Source organism: Salmo salar, chromosome ssa09, assembly GCF_905237065.1.
Source record: "Salmo salar chromosome ssa09, Ssal_v3.1, whole genome shotgun sequence".
NCBI lineage: Eukaryota > Metazoa > Chordata > Actinopteri > Salmoniformes > Salmonidae > Salmo > Salmo salar.
The window spans coordinates 108,667,202-108,682,641 of NC_059450.1; the positions used below are offsets into that span (position 1 = coordinate 108,667,202).

Genomic DNA, 15,440 nt, shown 5'->3' on the forward strand with positions numbered 1-15,440 from the left:
CACTAACCCAGTCAATACTGTACTAACCCAGTCAAAACAGTACTAACCCAGTCAATACAGTACTAACCCAGTCAATACAGTACTGACCCAGTCAATACAGTACTAACATTAACCCAGTCAATACAGTACTAACACAGTCAATACAGTACTAACCCTTTCCTACGTCAGCCTTTCTCAATAGCAAGGCTATGCTCACTGAGTCTGTACATAGTCAAAGCTCTCCTTATTTTTAGGTCAGTCACAGTGGTCAGGTATTCTGCCACTCTTTACTCTCTGTTTAGCCAAATAGCATTCTAGTTCGCTCAGTTTTTTTGTTAATTCTTTCTAATGTGTCGAGTAATTATTATTTTGTTTTCTCATGATTTGGTTGGGTCTAATTGTGTTTCTGTCCTGGGGCTCTGTGGTGTCTGTTTGTGTTTGTGAACAGAGTCCCAGGACCAGCTTGCTTAGGGACTCTTCTCCAGGTTCATCTCTCTGTAGCTGATGGCTTTGTTATGGAAGGTTTGGGAATCGCTTTCTTTTAGGTGGTTGTAGAATTTAACGTCTCTTTTCTGGATTTTGATAATTGGCGTGTATCGGCCTAATTCTGCTCTGCATGCATTATTTGGTGTTTTACTTTGTGCACATTTTTTTAAGAATTCTGCAATTTGGTGTTTGTCCCATTTTGTAAATTCTTGGTTGGCGAGCAGACCTCAGACCTCACCACCATAAAGGTCAATGGGTTCTATAACTGATTCAAGTATTTTTGCCTGATCCTAGTTGGTATGTTGAATTTTATGTTCCTTTTTATATCGTAGAAGGCCCTTCTTGCCTTGTCTCTCAGATCGTTCACAGCTTTGTGGAATTCACCTGTGGTGCTGATGTTTAGGCCGAGGTATGTATAGTTTTTTTGTGTGCTCTAGGGCAATGGCGTCAAGATGGAATTTGTATTTGTTGTCTTGGCAACTGGATCTTTTTTGGAAACCATTATTTTTGTCTTACTGAGATTTACTGTCAGGGCCCAGGAGAAAATGGCCCTTGAATATTTTGTTACACCTGCTGGAGAGCATATCTTTGTCTACACCCATTCAGCATCGTTCACACCCTAAGAAGGTTTAACCCCACCCATCTCTTTAAGGATTCACACGTGATGCCATGTGGTAAACATACAATATGTCAAATCAAATCTAAGTTTATTTGTCACATGCACAGGATACAGAAGGTGTAAACAGTACAATGAAATGGTTACTTGCATAGTAGTAATATCAAAAATAGTGTCCAGATAAAAATATTTGATAAATATTTGATAATTATCAGATTACGCTTACCCCACACACTGGTCTAAATTGAAGGAAACGCTATAACCACCAGCCACATCTAGCTAAGTGGATGAGTCACTATTGTCTAGACATGTACACATGTTCATGAAATACAATAGATGTCTGTAATCACCCCCAGACACACCTGGCTAACTTGATGGGTCATGTAATCACCCCCAGACAGGTTAACTTGATGGGTCATGTAATCACCCCCAGACACCCCTGGCTAACTTGATGGGTCATGTAATCACCCCAGACACACCTGGCTAACTTGATGGATCATGTAATCACCCCCAGACACACCTGGCTAACTTGATGGGTCATGTAATCACCCCCAGACACATCTGGCTAACTTGATGGGTCATGTAATCACCCCCAGACACACCTGGCTAACTTGATGGATCATGTAATCACCCCCAGACACACCTGGTTAACTTGATGGGTCATGTAATCATCTGGCCAAAAGTGAAGTTTTTGTTTAGACATCTAGCTAGCTAAACAATGAACGAAAGCATAATCCCAACTCATACTACTACCAATACAAACATTGTTTTAGTTGTAGTATGAATCTGCAGGTAGCTAAAGCTAACAAACTAGATTCAATGTTAGCTAGCTAGCTAACATTAGGCTATACAGTGAGGGAAAAAAGTATTTGATCCCCTGCTGATTTTGTACGTTTGCCCACTGACAAAGAAATGATCAGTCTATAATTTTAATGCTAGGTTTATTTGAATAGTGAGAGACAGAATAACAACAAAAAAATCCAGAAAAACACATGTCAAAAATGTTGTAGACCTACACAAGGCTGGAATGGGCTACAAGACCATCGCCAAGCAGCTTGGTGAGAAGGTGACAACAGTTGGTGCGATTATTCGCAAATGGAAGAAACACAAAAGAACTGTCAATCTCCCTCAGCCTGGGGCTCCATGCAAGATCTCACCTCGTGGAGTTGCAATGATCATGAGAATGGTGAGGAATCAGCCCAGAACTACACAGGAGGATCTTGTTAATGATCTCAAGGCAGCTGGGACCATAGTCACCAAGAAAACAATTGGTAACACACTGCGCCGTGAAGGACTGAAATCCTGCAGCGCCCGCAAGGTCCCCCTGCTCAAGAAAGCACATACATATGCCAGTCTGAAGTTTGCCAATGAACATCTGAATGATTCAGAGGACAACTGAGTGAAAGTGTTGTGGTCAGATGAGACCAAAATGGAGCTCTTTGGCATCAACTCAACTTGCCGTGTTTGGAGGAGGAGGAATGCTGCCTATGACCCCAAGAACACCATCCCCACCGTCAAACATGGAGGTGGAAACATTATGCTTTGGGGGTGTTTTTCTGCTAAGGGGACAGGACAACTTCACCGCATCAAAGGGACAATGGACGGGGCCATGTACCGTCAAATCTTGGGTGAGAACCTCCATCCCTCAGCCAGGGCATTGAAAATGGGTCGTGGATGGGTATTCCAGCATGACAATGACCCAAAACACACAGCCAAGGCAACAAAGGAGTGGCTCAAGAAGAAGCACATTAAGGTCCTGGAGTGGCCTAGCCATCTGTGGAGGGAGCTGAAGGTTCGAGTTGCCAAACGTCAGCCTCGAAACCTTAATGACTTGGAGAAGATCTGCAAAGAGGAGTGGGACAAAATCCCTCCTGAGATGTGTGTGCAAACCTGGTGGCCAACTACAAGAAATGTCTGACCTCTGTGATTGCCAACAAGGGTTTTGCAACCACGTACTAAGTCATGTTTTGCAGAGGGGTCAAATACTTATTTCCCTCATTAAAATGCAAATCATTTTATAACATTTTTGACATGCGTTTTCTCGATTTCTTTTGTTGTTATTCTGTCTCCACTGTTCAAATAAACCTAGCATTAAAACTATAGACTGATAATTTCTTTGTCAGTGGGCAAACGTACAAAATCAGCAGGGGATCAAATACTTTTTCCCTCACTGTAACTAGCAATGCAAATGGATTTCTAATTAGGAATAATATTACTACACAGATCAATATTACTACACAGACGTTATCTAGCGAACCAGCTAGCGAACATTCGCTAGCTAACTAACAGTACGCTTTAACTTGAAATAAAAACACATTTCTGACAAAATTAGAAATGTATATCTGAAAATTTAGCTCGACCCTTACCCATATACATGTACATATACATATCTCTCCTAACCCTAACCCTAACCCATATACATGTACATATCTCTCCTAACCCTAACCCATTTACATGTACATATACATATCTCTCCTAACCCTAACCCATATACATGTACATATACATATCTCTCCTAACCCTAACCCATATACATGTACATATACATATCTCTCCTAACCCTAACCCATATACATGGATGAACGCTTCACTACGGACTGGAACCATTTAATTCCGTTCTGTTTGTAGTTACATCTTGTTTGGCCAGCGTTGTGGCATGTCACTCCAGTTCACACTGACTGTGGAAGTAGACCATCAGTTTTTCCAACTGATCTGTTGATAGCACCTGATAAATTCAGGGTATCAATGTTGTTGAGAAAAGTAGAGAAACTTTTGCAATTGTCAATGGCCAATTTTGGTGCGGAAGAAAGAACTATCAACACATACATATTTGGATAACAAAAACAAGTCACATATACTATATATGCTGAAGAGGGTTGGGCTCAAGCTGTATCCCTGTCTCACCCCATGACCCTGTGGAAATAAATGTGTGTTTTTTGCCAATTTTAACTGCACACTTGTTGTTTGTGTACATGGATTTTATAACTTCATATATTTTTTTCCCCAACACTGCTTTCCATCAATTTGTATAGCAGACCCTCATGCCAAATTGAGTCAAAAGCTTTTTGAAATCAACAAAACATGAGAACACTTTTCCTTTGTTTTGGTTTGTTTGTCAATTAGGGTGTGCAGGGGGTGGCAGGTGGTTAGAGCGTTGGCAGAGAGAGATAAAACCCTTATAAACCCTATTGCGGCAGGTAGCCTAGTGGTTAGAGCGTTGGGAGAGAGAGATAAAACCCTTATAAACCCTATAGCGGCAGGTAGCCTAGTGGTTAGAGCGTTGGGAGAGAGAGATAAAACCCTTATAAACCCTATAGCGGCAGGTAGCCTAGTGGTTAGAGCGTTGGGTCCGGTTGCTAGATTGATTCCCCGAGCTGACAAGGACAAAATCTGTCGTTCTGCCCCTGAACAAGGCAGTTAACCTCTTGGCGTTCCCCTAGGATAAAGCGATTTTTGAAAAAATGAGTGCCCATTTTAAACGGCCTCCTACTCAAACTCAGAAGCTAGGATATGCATATAATTAATACTTGTGGATAGAAAACACCCTAAAGTTTCTAAAACTGTTTGAATGGTGTCTGTGAGTATAACAGAACTCATATGGCAGTCAAAACCCCGAGACAGATGGAAACAGGAAGTGGAATTCTGAATTGCGAACTCAACTTCATCACGTTGCCTATTAATCACACCGTGAGCTATGGTTCATTGAGCACTTCCTATTGCTTCCACTAGATATCCCCAGTCTTCACAAATTGGTTTGAGCCTTCTACTGTTAAAACTGAATGAATGAGACACTGTGGAACGTAGTCACACGGAGAGGGCCATCACCATTATGACGCCGGCGCCCCTGGTTACCCTCCCCTTTCGAAACATTTTGAAACACAATGCAATCGTCCCCCTCGAATCTTATTGGCTCTCTTGTTGAAAAACGCCCTGAAGATTTATGTTATACAACGTTTGACATGTTTGAACGAACCTAAATGAGAAAAAAATGCATTTTCTCGAAATGGCTGTCCCGTGGCCGACGGAAGTTTTGGAGCAGCCTTCAGACGCGCTAACAAGAACAAGTTCTTGGAACATAAAGGAGTCATTTTTTCGAACGAAAATAAATTTGTTGTGGACCTGGGATTCCTGGAAGTGCTTTCTGATGAAGACAACCAAAGGTAAGTGATTATTGACAATAGTATACAAGACTAGATGTGATATGCGATTGTTCCAAGATGGCTAGCCTATTGCTATTGCTAGCCTATTGTTCTGAGTATCGCATCCCCTTTTATCGCAAAGTGTGATTACCCAGTAAAGTTATTTTTAAATCTGGCATTACAGGTGCTTTCAAGAGATATTCATCTATAAATCTTAGAATGACAATATTACATTTTAAAAATGTTTTCGAATAGTAATTTAGTAAATTGTAGCTCTGTTTCATCGGATGCATTTGAGGGAAAATAGTTAGTCAACGTTACGCACCGATGTAAAAATGCTGTTTTATATATATAAATATGAACTTTATCGAACAAAAGAATGCATGTATTGTGTAACATGATGTCCTAGGTGTGTCATCTGATGAAGATTGTCAAAGGTTAGTGCTGCATTTAGCTGTTTTTTGGTTATTTGTGATGCATGTGGTTGGTCGGAAAATGGCTATGTGGCTACTTTTTACGATATACTCCTCTAACATAATCTAATGTTTTGCTTTTGCTGTAAAGCCTTTTTGAAATCTGACAACGTCGTTTGATTCAGGAGAGGTGTATCTATAAAACGATATAATTAGAAAAAATAATTGAAAAAAAATAATTTATTAAATTTTGTTATGCTCTAATGGCGATATGATTTTTCGCTGGATGTCCGTCCGAGGCCGCACAGGGGTTAACCCACTGATCCTAGGCCGTCATTGTAAATAAGAATTTGTTCTTAACTGACTTGCCTAGTTAAATCAAATGAATACGTGGTCTGTCGTACGGTAATTTGGTATAAAGCCAATTTGACATTTGCTCAGTACATTGTTTTCACTGAGGAAATGTACGAGTCTGCTGTTAATGATAATGCAGAGGATTTTCCCAAGGTTGCTGTTGACACATATGCCATGGTACAGTAGTTATTGGGGTCAAATTTCCCTCCACTTTTGTGGATTGGGGTTGGTTCCAAATATTGGGGAAGATGCCCAAGCTGAGGATGATGTTAAAGAGTTTAAGTATAGCCAATTTGAATTTGTGGTCTGTATATTTTATTATTTCGTTTAGGATGGCATCAATACCACAGGCCTTTTTGGGTTGGAGGGTTTGTATTTTGTCCTGTAGTTCATTCAATGTAATTGGAGAATGCAGTGGGTTCTGGTAGTCTTTAATAGTTGATTCTAAGATTTGTATTTGATCATGTATATGTTTTTTCTGTTCTCAGTACAGCTGACTCTACACAGTTCTCAGTACAGCTGACTCTACACAGTTCTCAGTACAGCGGACTCTACACAGTTCTCAGTACAGCGGACTCTACACAGTTCTCAGTACAGCTGACTCTAGACAGTTCTCAGTATAGCTGACTCTAGACAATTCTCAGTACAGCTGACTCTACACAGTTCTCAGGATAGCTGACTCTAGACAGCTCTCAGTACAGCTGACTCTAGACAGTTCTCAGTATAGCTGACTCTAGACAGTTCTCAGTATAGCTGACTCTAGACAGTTCTCAGTATAGCTGACTCCTACACTGTTCTCAGTACAGCTGACTTCAGTTCCTCACAGAAGAGATAACAAAAAGAAAGACAATATGAATATGAAATTAACACATCCCTCCCCTTCTTACAGATAAAGAAACAGCAGCAGGATGTGATGGGCTTCCTGTCAGCCAATAAGATTGAGTTTGAGGAGTGTGACATCGCTGCCAATGAGGACAACAGGAAGTGGATGAGAGAGAATGTTCCGGAGGAGGCTCGACCTGCTGCAGGGAACCCTCTACCTCCACAGATCTTCAACCAGGACAGATACTGCGGGGTGGGTGCACGATAAGGAGCGATAGTGAATTATAATGGATTGGTATCATGTATTAACTTATTCAGCAGGTGAACGAGCATCATTCTGTTTCTATGTTAGTCTGTAACAGCCCTACTAGAATAGCTTTCATTAGGTTGACCCAGTTTTTCTGTCCAGGTTTAGAGAGTTTAATGTGGGTTCAGCTCAGTCAGTCAGGCATCATGTTGTAGTAGAGGGTTGATGAGGTTATGGTATAAAGGACTAATAGAGGTTATAGTAGAGGGTTGATGAGGTTATGGTATAAAGGACTAATAGAGGTTATAGTAGAGGGTTGATGAAGTTATGGTTTAAAGGACTAATAGAGGTTATAGTAGAGGGTTGATGAGGTTATGGTATAAAGGACTAATAGAGGTTATAATAGAGGGTTGATGAGGTTATGGTATAAAGGACTAATAAAGGTTATAGTAGAGGGTTGATGAGGTTATGGTTTAAAGGACTAATAGAGGTTATAGTAGAGGGTTGATGAGGTTATGGTATAAAGGACTAATAAAGGTTATAGTAGAGGGTTGATGAGGTTATGGTTTAAAGGACTAATAGAGGTTATAGTAGAGGGTTGATGAGGTGATGGTTTAAAGGACTAATAGAGGTTATAGTAGAGGGTTGATGATGTTATGGTATAAAGGACTAATAGAGGTTATAGTAGAGGGTTGAATAACACAAAGAGGAGATGACATGTAGCTCCAGTAAAGTTTGTGCTCTGTAGTAAAGGTGTGTGTGTGTGTGTGTGTGTGTGTGTGTGTGTGTGTGTGTGTGTGTGTGTGTGTGTGTGTGTGTGTGTGTGTGTGTGTGTGTGTGTGTGTGTGTGTGTGTGTGTGTGTGTGTGTGTGTGTGTGTGTTGTAAAGTGACTGTCTTTGCTGTTGGGTGTGAAGCCAGCTTGTCCTGTGAGATAATAAAAAAAGCTGGACTTGCTAATATTGAATAGCTCCTGTTAACCTTCTCTCTGTCCTTCAGAACTACACGGCTGTAGGGTTTATAAGGGGTTTATCTCTCTCCTTCAGAACTACACGGCTGTAGGGTTTATAAGGGGTTTATCTCTCTCTCCTTCAGAACTACACGGCTGTAGGGTTTATAGGGGGTTTATCTCTCTCTCCTTCAGAACTACACGGCTGTAGGGTTTATAAGGGGTTTATCTCTCTCTCCTTCAGAACTACACGGCTGTAGGGTTTATAAGGGGTTTATCTCTCTCTCCTTCAGAACTACACGGCTGTAGGGTTTATAAGGGGTTTATCTCTCTCTCCTTCAGAACTACGAGGCGTTCTTTGATGCCAGAGAAGACAATGTTGTCTACGCTTTCCTGGGTCTCACCGCTCCTCCTGGATCTAAGGTACCCTAACCCCTACACCTTAATACATAGTCCCTAACCCCTACACCCTAATCCCTAACTCTTCATGGATCTCACTGCTCCCCCCTGGATCTAAACTCTAACCCCTAGTCCCTAACCCCTACACCCTAGTCCCTAACCCCTACATTAACTGTCCTTTCCTGGCTCTCACTGCTCCCCCTGGATCTAAACTCTAACCCCTAGTCCCTAACCCCTAACCCCTAGTCCTTAACCCCTACACCCTAGTCCCTAACCCCTACACCCTAACCCCTACACCCTAGTCCCTAACCCCTACACCCTAGTCCCTACACCCTAACCCCTACACCCTAGTCCCTAACCCCTACACCCTAGTCCCTAACCCCTACACCCTAGTCCCTAACCCCTCGGTCCCTAACCCCTAGTCCCTAACCCCTAGTCCCTACACCCTAGTCCCTAACCCCTAGTCCCTAACCCCTACACCCTAGTCCATAACCCCTATACCCTAGTCCCGAACCCCTAACCCCTAGTCCCTACACCCTAGTCCCTAACCCCTAGTCCTTACACCCTAGTCCCTAACCCCTACACCCTAGTCCCTAACCCCTAGTCCCTAACCCCTACACCCTAGTCCCTAACCCCTACATTAACTATCCTTTCCTGGGGCCAGGGACGGCGGAACTATTTTTTTGACAGGAGTTGTGGGACTTCCTATGATCATTTAACAGTACAAATGTATGAACTTTTAATGTAGCATGAACACAACTATGCATGATGTTTTCATCTGGTTGTCAGACAAATCACTTTAAAAAAAGCAGACTACCTGCACACGTTCCATCCACTCTATAATGATTCCAGCATCTAGAACAGATCAATGGAAATAGACAGAAAAAGTCTAATGAGAGAGAGATGGTTATTGTCTTTAGGCACACTTGTAGCCTGAATTGATTGAGTTGTCCACTGCTGGCCGCGTGTGTCAAGGTCCCGGCCAGTCATCCCTGCCTACTCAGTCTACTTTTACCTCTGCATATATTTTTCAACATTTTGTAGGCTATTTGTTAGCCAACTTGTCTATAATTAGAAAGGCCTACATGCAGCTTCAATTCTGTCATTACTTGTTAAATAAAGCGGTGCTCACCAGAATAAACCGATAGAATGAATTCATCAATAATCAGCCATCTAGTTGAAATCTGTAAGGTTTTCTATTCCATTTCTGCAGGCAGAGCCAGGACGTGTAGTGCTCTCAGAGCAAGGGCGTGTAGGGCTCTCAGAGCCAGGACGTGTAGGGCTCTCAGAGCCAGGACGTGTAGGGCTCTCAGTACCAGGACGTGTAGGGTTCTCAGTACCAGGACCTGTAGGGTTCTAGGGCTCTCAGTAACAGGACCTGTAGGGCTCTCAGTACCTGAAGGTGTAGGGTTCTCAGTACCAGGACCTGTAGGGTTCTAGGGCTCTCAGTAACAGGACCTGTAGGGCCCTCAATGCCATTGGTTGACTCCCGGAACATATTCCATTTTGTGCTAGCAAAACAGTCCTGTAACGTAGCATCCATCTCAGCTGACCACTTCTGTATTGAGCGAGTCACTGGTACTTCCTGCTTTAGTTTTTGCTTGTAAGCAGGAACCAGGAGGATATATGATCCGATTTTGGAGGGCGAGGAGAGCTTGGTACGTGTCTATGTGTGTGGAGTAAAGGTGGTCTAGTTTTTTTTCCTCTGGTTGGACGTGACATGCTGGTAGAAATGAGGTAAAACGGATTTAAGTTTGCCTGCACTAAAGTCCCTGTCACTAGGAGCGCCACTTCTGGATGAGCGTTTTCCTGTTTGCTTATGGCCTTATACAGCTCGTTGAGTGTGGTCTTAGTGCCAGCTTCGGTTTGTGATGGTAAATAGACGGCTACAAAAAATATAGATAAAACTCTCTTGATAGTGTGGTCTACAGCTTATCATGAGGTACTCTACCTCAGGCTAGCAATACCTCGAGACTGCCTTAATATTAGACATCGCGCAGCTGTTCTGTCCTGCCGATGCACAGAAAACCCAGCCAACTGTATATTATCCATGTCATCGTTCAGCCACGACTTGCTGAAACAAAATATATTATTGTTTTTAATGTCCCATTGGTAGGATAGTCTCGAACGAAGCTCATCCAGTTTATTCTTCAGTGACTGCACATTGGCTAATAGAATGGATGGTAGAGGCAGATAACCCACTCGCCGCCCAATTCTCACCAGGCACCTTGACCTCCGCCCCCTGTAGTTCCTTATGTTCTTCATGTGACTGATGGGGATTTGGGCCTTGTCTGGGAGCAGCATTATATCCTTCCTGTCAGACTCATTAAAGAAAAATCTTTGTCCAGTTTGAGGTAAGTAATCGCTGTTCTGATATCCAGAAGCTTTTTTCGGTCATACGAGACGGTAGCATCAACATTATGTACAAAATAAGATACAAACTGCGAAAAAACACAGAAAATAGCGCAATTGGTTAGGAGCCCGTAAAACGGCAGCCATCCCCTGCGGCGCCATTCTGTATCATTTTACTGCAAGACATACTATTATATTAGGCTACATGAGCATTCTAGACCTACAGTCAGTTACTATAGTAGGCTAAAACCTCAGAGGATTGGCAGTCCCACCCACATCCTCTGTCTGGGGCTGAGCACCCCACCAGGCTCTAAGGTAACACACTCTAACATCAACTTTAGTCCAAGGTACACTTAACAAAGAGCTGCAGTTAGTTTCAGAATGGGTGGCAAGGAATAAGTTAGAACTAAATATTTCAAAAACTAAAAGCATTGTATTTGGGACAAATCATTTACTAAACCCTAAACCTCAACTAAATCTTGTAATGAATAATGTGGAAATTGAGCAAGTTGAGGTGACTAAACTGCTTTGAGTAACCCTGGATTGCAAACTGTCATGGTCAAAGCATATTGATACAATAGTAGCTAAGATGGGGAGAAGTCTGTCCATAATAAAGCGATGCTCTGCCTTCTTAACAGCACTATCAACAAGGCATGTCCTACAGGCCCTAGTTTTGTCGTACCTGGACTACTGCTCAGTCGAGTGGTCAGGTGCCACAATGAGGTGCGACAATTGGCTCAGAACAGGGCAGCACGGCTGGCCCTTGGATGTACACAGAGAGCTAATATTAATAATATGCATGTCAATCTCTCCTGGCTCAAAGTGGAGGAGAGATTGACTTCATCACTACTTGTATTTGTGAGAGTTATTGACATGTTGAATGCACCGAGCTGTCTGTCTAAACTACTGGCACACAGCTCAGACACCCATGCATACCCCACAAGACATGCCGTCAGAGGTCTCTTCACAGTCCCCAAGTCCAGAACAGACTATGGGAGGCTCACAGTACTACATAAAGCCATGACTACATGGAACTCTATTCCACATCAGGTAACTGATGCAAGCAGTAGAATCAGATTAAAAAACAGATAAAAATACACCTTATGGAAGCGGGGACTGTGAAGCAACACAAACATACGCACAGACACATGCATACACACACACACAATAACATACGCACTATAGACACACGTACACATGGATTTTGTGTTGTAGATAAGTGGTAGTAGAGAGTGGCCTGAGGGCACACAGTGTGTTGTGAATTCTGTTCTGAATGTATTGTAATGTTTTTAAAAATGTGTAACTGTCTTAATGTTGCTGGACCCCAGGAAGAGTAGCTGTTGCCTTGGCAGGAACTAATGGGGATCCATAATAAAGCCCAGGAAGAGTAGCTGCTGCCTTGGCAGGAACTAATGGGGATCCATAATAAGCCCCAGGAGGAGTAGCTGCTGCCTTGGCAGGAACTAATGGGGATCCATAATAAACCCCAGGAAGAGTAGCTGCTGCCTTGGCAGGAACTAATGGGGATCCATAATAAACCCCAGGAAGAGTAGCTGCTGCCTTGGCAGGAACTAATGGGGATCCATAATAAACCCCAGGAAGAGTAGCTGCTGCCTTGGCAGGAACTAATGGGGATCCATAATAAATGCAAATACCTCACACAAACCATAACCACACACCCCTCACATGAATTAACACTTAACCATAACCACACCCCTCACATGAATTAACACTTAACCATATCCACACCAGTCACATTCTGTCTTCATTCAGTTACACATCTGTATATTATCAAACCCAACTTCAAGCCTGTATACGCCTACCCCAGCCCTCCTCTCTTTGTCTGTCTGTCTCTGCACCCTGGCTCCCCCCTCTCTGCCACTCAGGGAACTTCAGGGAGGTGTGTCGATCACCATGGAGATACAGGGGCTTTCTTTTGTCACACTGAAGCTGTTAAAACCAACAGACTTTCCTACTAAAATTCACCACACCTCTTTCCCCCTCCCCACTCTCTCTCTCCCCTTCCCCACTCTCGCCACCTCTCTCTCCCTCTCTCTCTCTCTCTGTCCCGCCCCACTCTCTCTCTCCCCTTTTCCACTCTACACCTGTCTCTCTCTCTCCGCTTCCCCATTCTCTATACCTCTCTCTCTATCCCCCTCCCCTCTCTCTCGCTCTCCCCAATCTCACTCTCCTTTTCCCCACCTCTCTCTCTCCCCTCCCGCTCTCTCTTCATATTTCTCTCTGTAGGAGGCTGAGGCTCTAGCCAAGAGAGAGCAGCAATAGTTCCACAGTGCTCCTTCCTCCAACCCCAGACCAGACCAGACCATGACCAAGCCAGAGCCTGCTGGGCAGACCATACCATATCATTCTCACTTTGTTAGAGGTCAGGGGGTTCTTTCCAGATGTTTAGTTTAGTTTTGTTGTTGTTGTGTCTCATGCTTCAGCTGTGCCTTATCAGCTGGGTGTGAGGAGGTACTGAAGCAGAGCATGCTGGGTACCCATGAGTCCCTCCGCTGGCCTTAAAGTCTGTTGTCTGAATGTCTCCACACCTGATGTCATGATGCTCCAGTCAGTCTGAATGCATGTCCTCTAGAAGACAGGATGTACTATCAGAGTAGCACTTCTCTCTAATGTTAAACACAACAATGTTGCCTTCCTCCTCTCTCCAAATGTCCCAGCTGTCCTCTTGTCTACTTCTTCCTCTCCCTCCCCCTCTTCTCAGCAATCTGACCATGTTCTCCTTCTACAGACACCTAGATGCTAGTTGTTTTATGCCTGAGGCCCTGTGACTTAATGTTTTGATCTGCTTGTTTTGATAGAGATGAATGTGATAAAGATAACATGAAGTAACACAAATATAACATGCCAAAATATATATCTGTAACGGAAGCAGAGAGAGGTGATGTATTATTGTAAACATGTCTGTATACCGCTAACTACTCTATTCAGATTCACACATACTGGTCAGAATGTTTGTTCATCTTGGTGCCAAAGTATGAATATAATCCATATGATCAGAAATCTCTCCTCTCTTCTTCTCTCTTCTCTGCCTCACCATAATAGTCTTATTTTTATGTACAATAAAGATCTGAGAGTTGTTTTACTGGTTATAACAGCGTTGTGCGTTGATGTTATCACTCACATTGACTGTCTAGAAACTGTATAGGCTAGTGGCAAGGCCTCCACATTTTTTAGATACCCCTACCCAAGGTGGAACAAAACACAACCATGTCTTTTCACATCTCTAATGTCTCCCATTTGTCAAATGGATGGTTGAATGATGTTGTGACACTAATAATGCCTGGCTGGAAGGGGATGGCTACAGAAACTCATGAAACCCAATATTGCAAGCGCTGATATTGCAAAAATGTGGAATACAAGTAATCAGTTGTCTTACATACTTTTAATGCATCTTGTAAATATAGACCTGCAAACACATTTACAATAGGCGTAAATATCAACTATGAATGTTTATGATTAATTTAAGTTTTACTTTTTGGTAGCTGATTAATGTTCTCTCATTCAGTGCTGTATGGTCCTGTCTGACAACAATACACACAGTTACACATGTCTTTTGGTGTAGTGGCTATTGTAATCATTTCTAAGGAAAACAAGTGTGCTCAGAGATCGAAATGCTCCTATGCTGGTCCAGCATAGGTGCTGGTTTGGCTGGCGTTTCGTGGTGCCTTAGCAGCGTTTTCGTGGTGCCTTAGCAGCGTTTTTCGCGGTGCCTTAGCAGTGTTTTTCGCGGTGCCTTAGCAGTGTTTTCGCGGTGCCTTAGCAGTGTTTTCGCGGTGCCTTAGCAGCGTTTTCGCGGTGTCTTAGCAGCGTTTTCGCGGTGCTTTAGCAGCGTTTCGTGGTGCCTTAGCAGTGTTTTCGTGGTGCCTTAGCAGTGTTTTCGTGGTGCCTTAGCAGTGTTTTTGCAGCATAAGCTGGTCTCAAGTCACATCATGTAGGCTTGCAAAGTGATTTCTAATTCCTATTAGGGATATCCAACAACTGGAATTTTTCTTCACCCACATCATGCATTCAGAATGACTGTCAGGGTTAGAAAGATGAATAAATCACATCACCTAAACCATCTACACTGGAACAACCATTTCAGTAACGGGTGCAATAGTTTAGAGAAATGGATATTATTTATCTTTCGCCTCTAGATTTGTCTTTGTGTAGCATAAGATTAATTAATCAGTCAATGCAAAAACACAACAAACAAAAAAGATATTGAAACAATTACAATAGAGCATTCTGGGAAATATAATAATGATGGGCGTGGTAAGACCAGTTTGACCAACATGGACCAGTTTGGTCACCATCATACCAGCCTCCCCAACATGGACCAGTTTGGTCACCATCATACCAGCATCCCCAACATGACGCTTGGCATTCAAGTCAAAGAGTTTCATCTTGGTTTTATCTGAGTCTTTATGTGCCTTTTGTCAAACTCCAAGCAGGCTGTCATGTGCCTTTTACTGAGGAGTGGCTTCCGTCTGGCCAGTCTACCATAAAGGCCTGATTGGTGGAGTGCTGCAGATATGGTTGTCCTTCTGGAAGGTTCTCCCTTCTCCACAGAAGAACTCTTGAGCTCAGTCAGAATGACCATCGGGTTCTTGGTCACCTCCTTGACCAAGGCTCTTCTCCCCCGATTGCTCAGTTTGGCCGGGCGGCTAGCTCTAGGAAGAGTGT

The 15,440-nt window shown here is 43.0% G+C and overlaps 1 protein-coding gene across 1 annotated transcript in view; it reads left to right on the plus strand.

The window, feature by feature from the left end:
* The window catches only part of LOC106612317 (SH3 domain-binding glutamic acid-rich-like protein), a 49,592-nt gene extending 35,728 nt beyond the window's left edge, over positions 1-13,864 (plus strand). Inside the window, exons 2-4 of the mRNA XM_045724306.1 lie at positions 6,877-7,062; positions 8,346-8,426; positions 13,002-13,864. Coding sequence (XP_045580262.1) covers positions 6,877-7,062; positions 8,346-8,426; positions 13,002-13,037 — 303 coding nt within the window. The 3' untranslated portion in view covers positions 13,038-13,864. The remainder of the gene's footprint in view (positions 1-6,876; positions 7,063-8,345; positions 8,427-13,001) is intronic.
* The last annotated feature ends 1,576 nt before the right edge of the window (positions 13,865-15,440 follow it).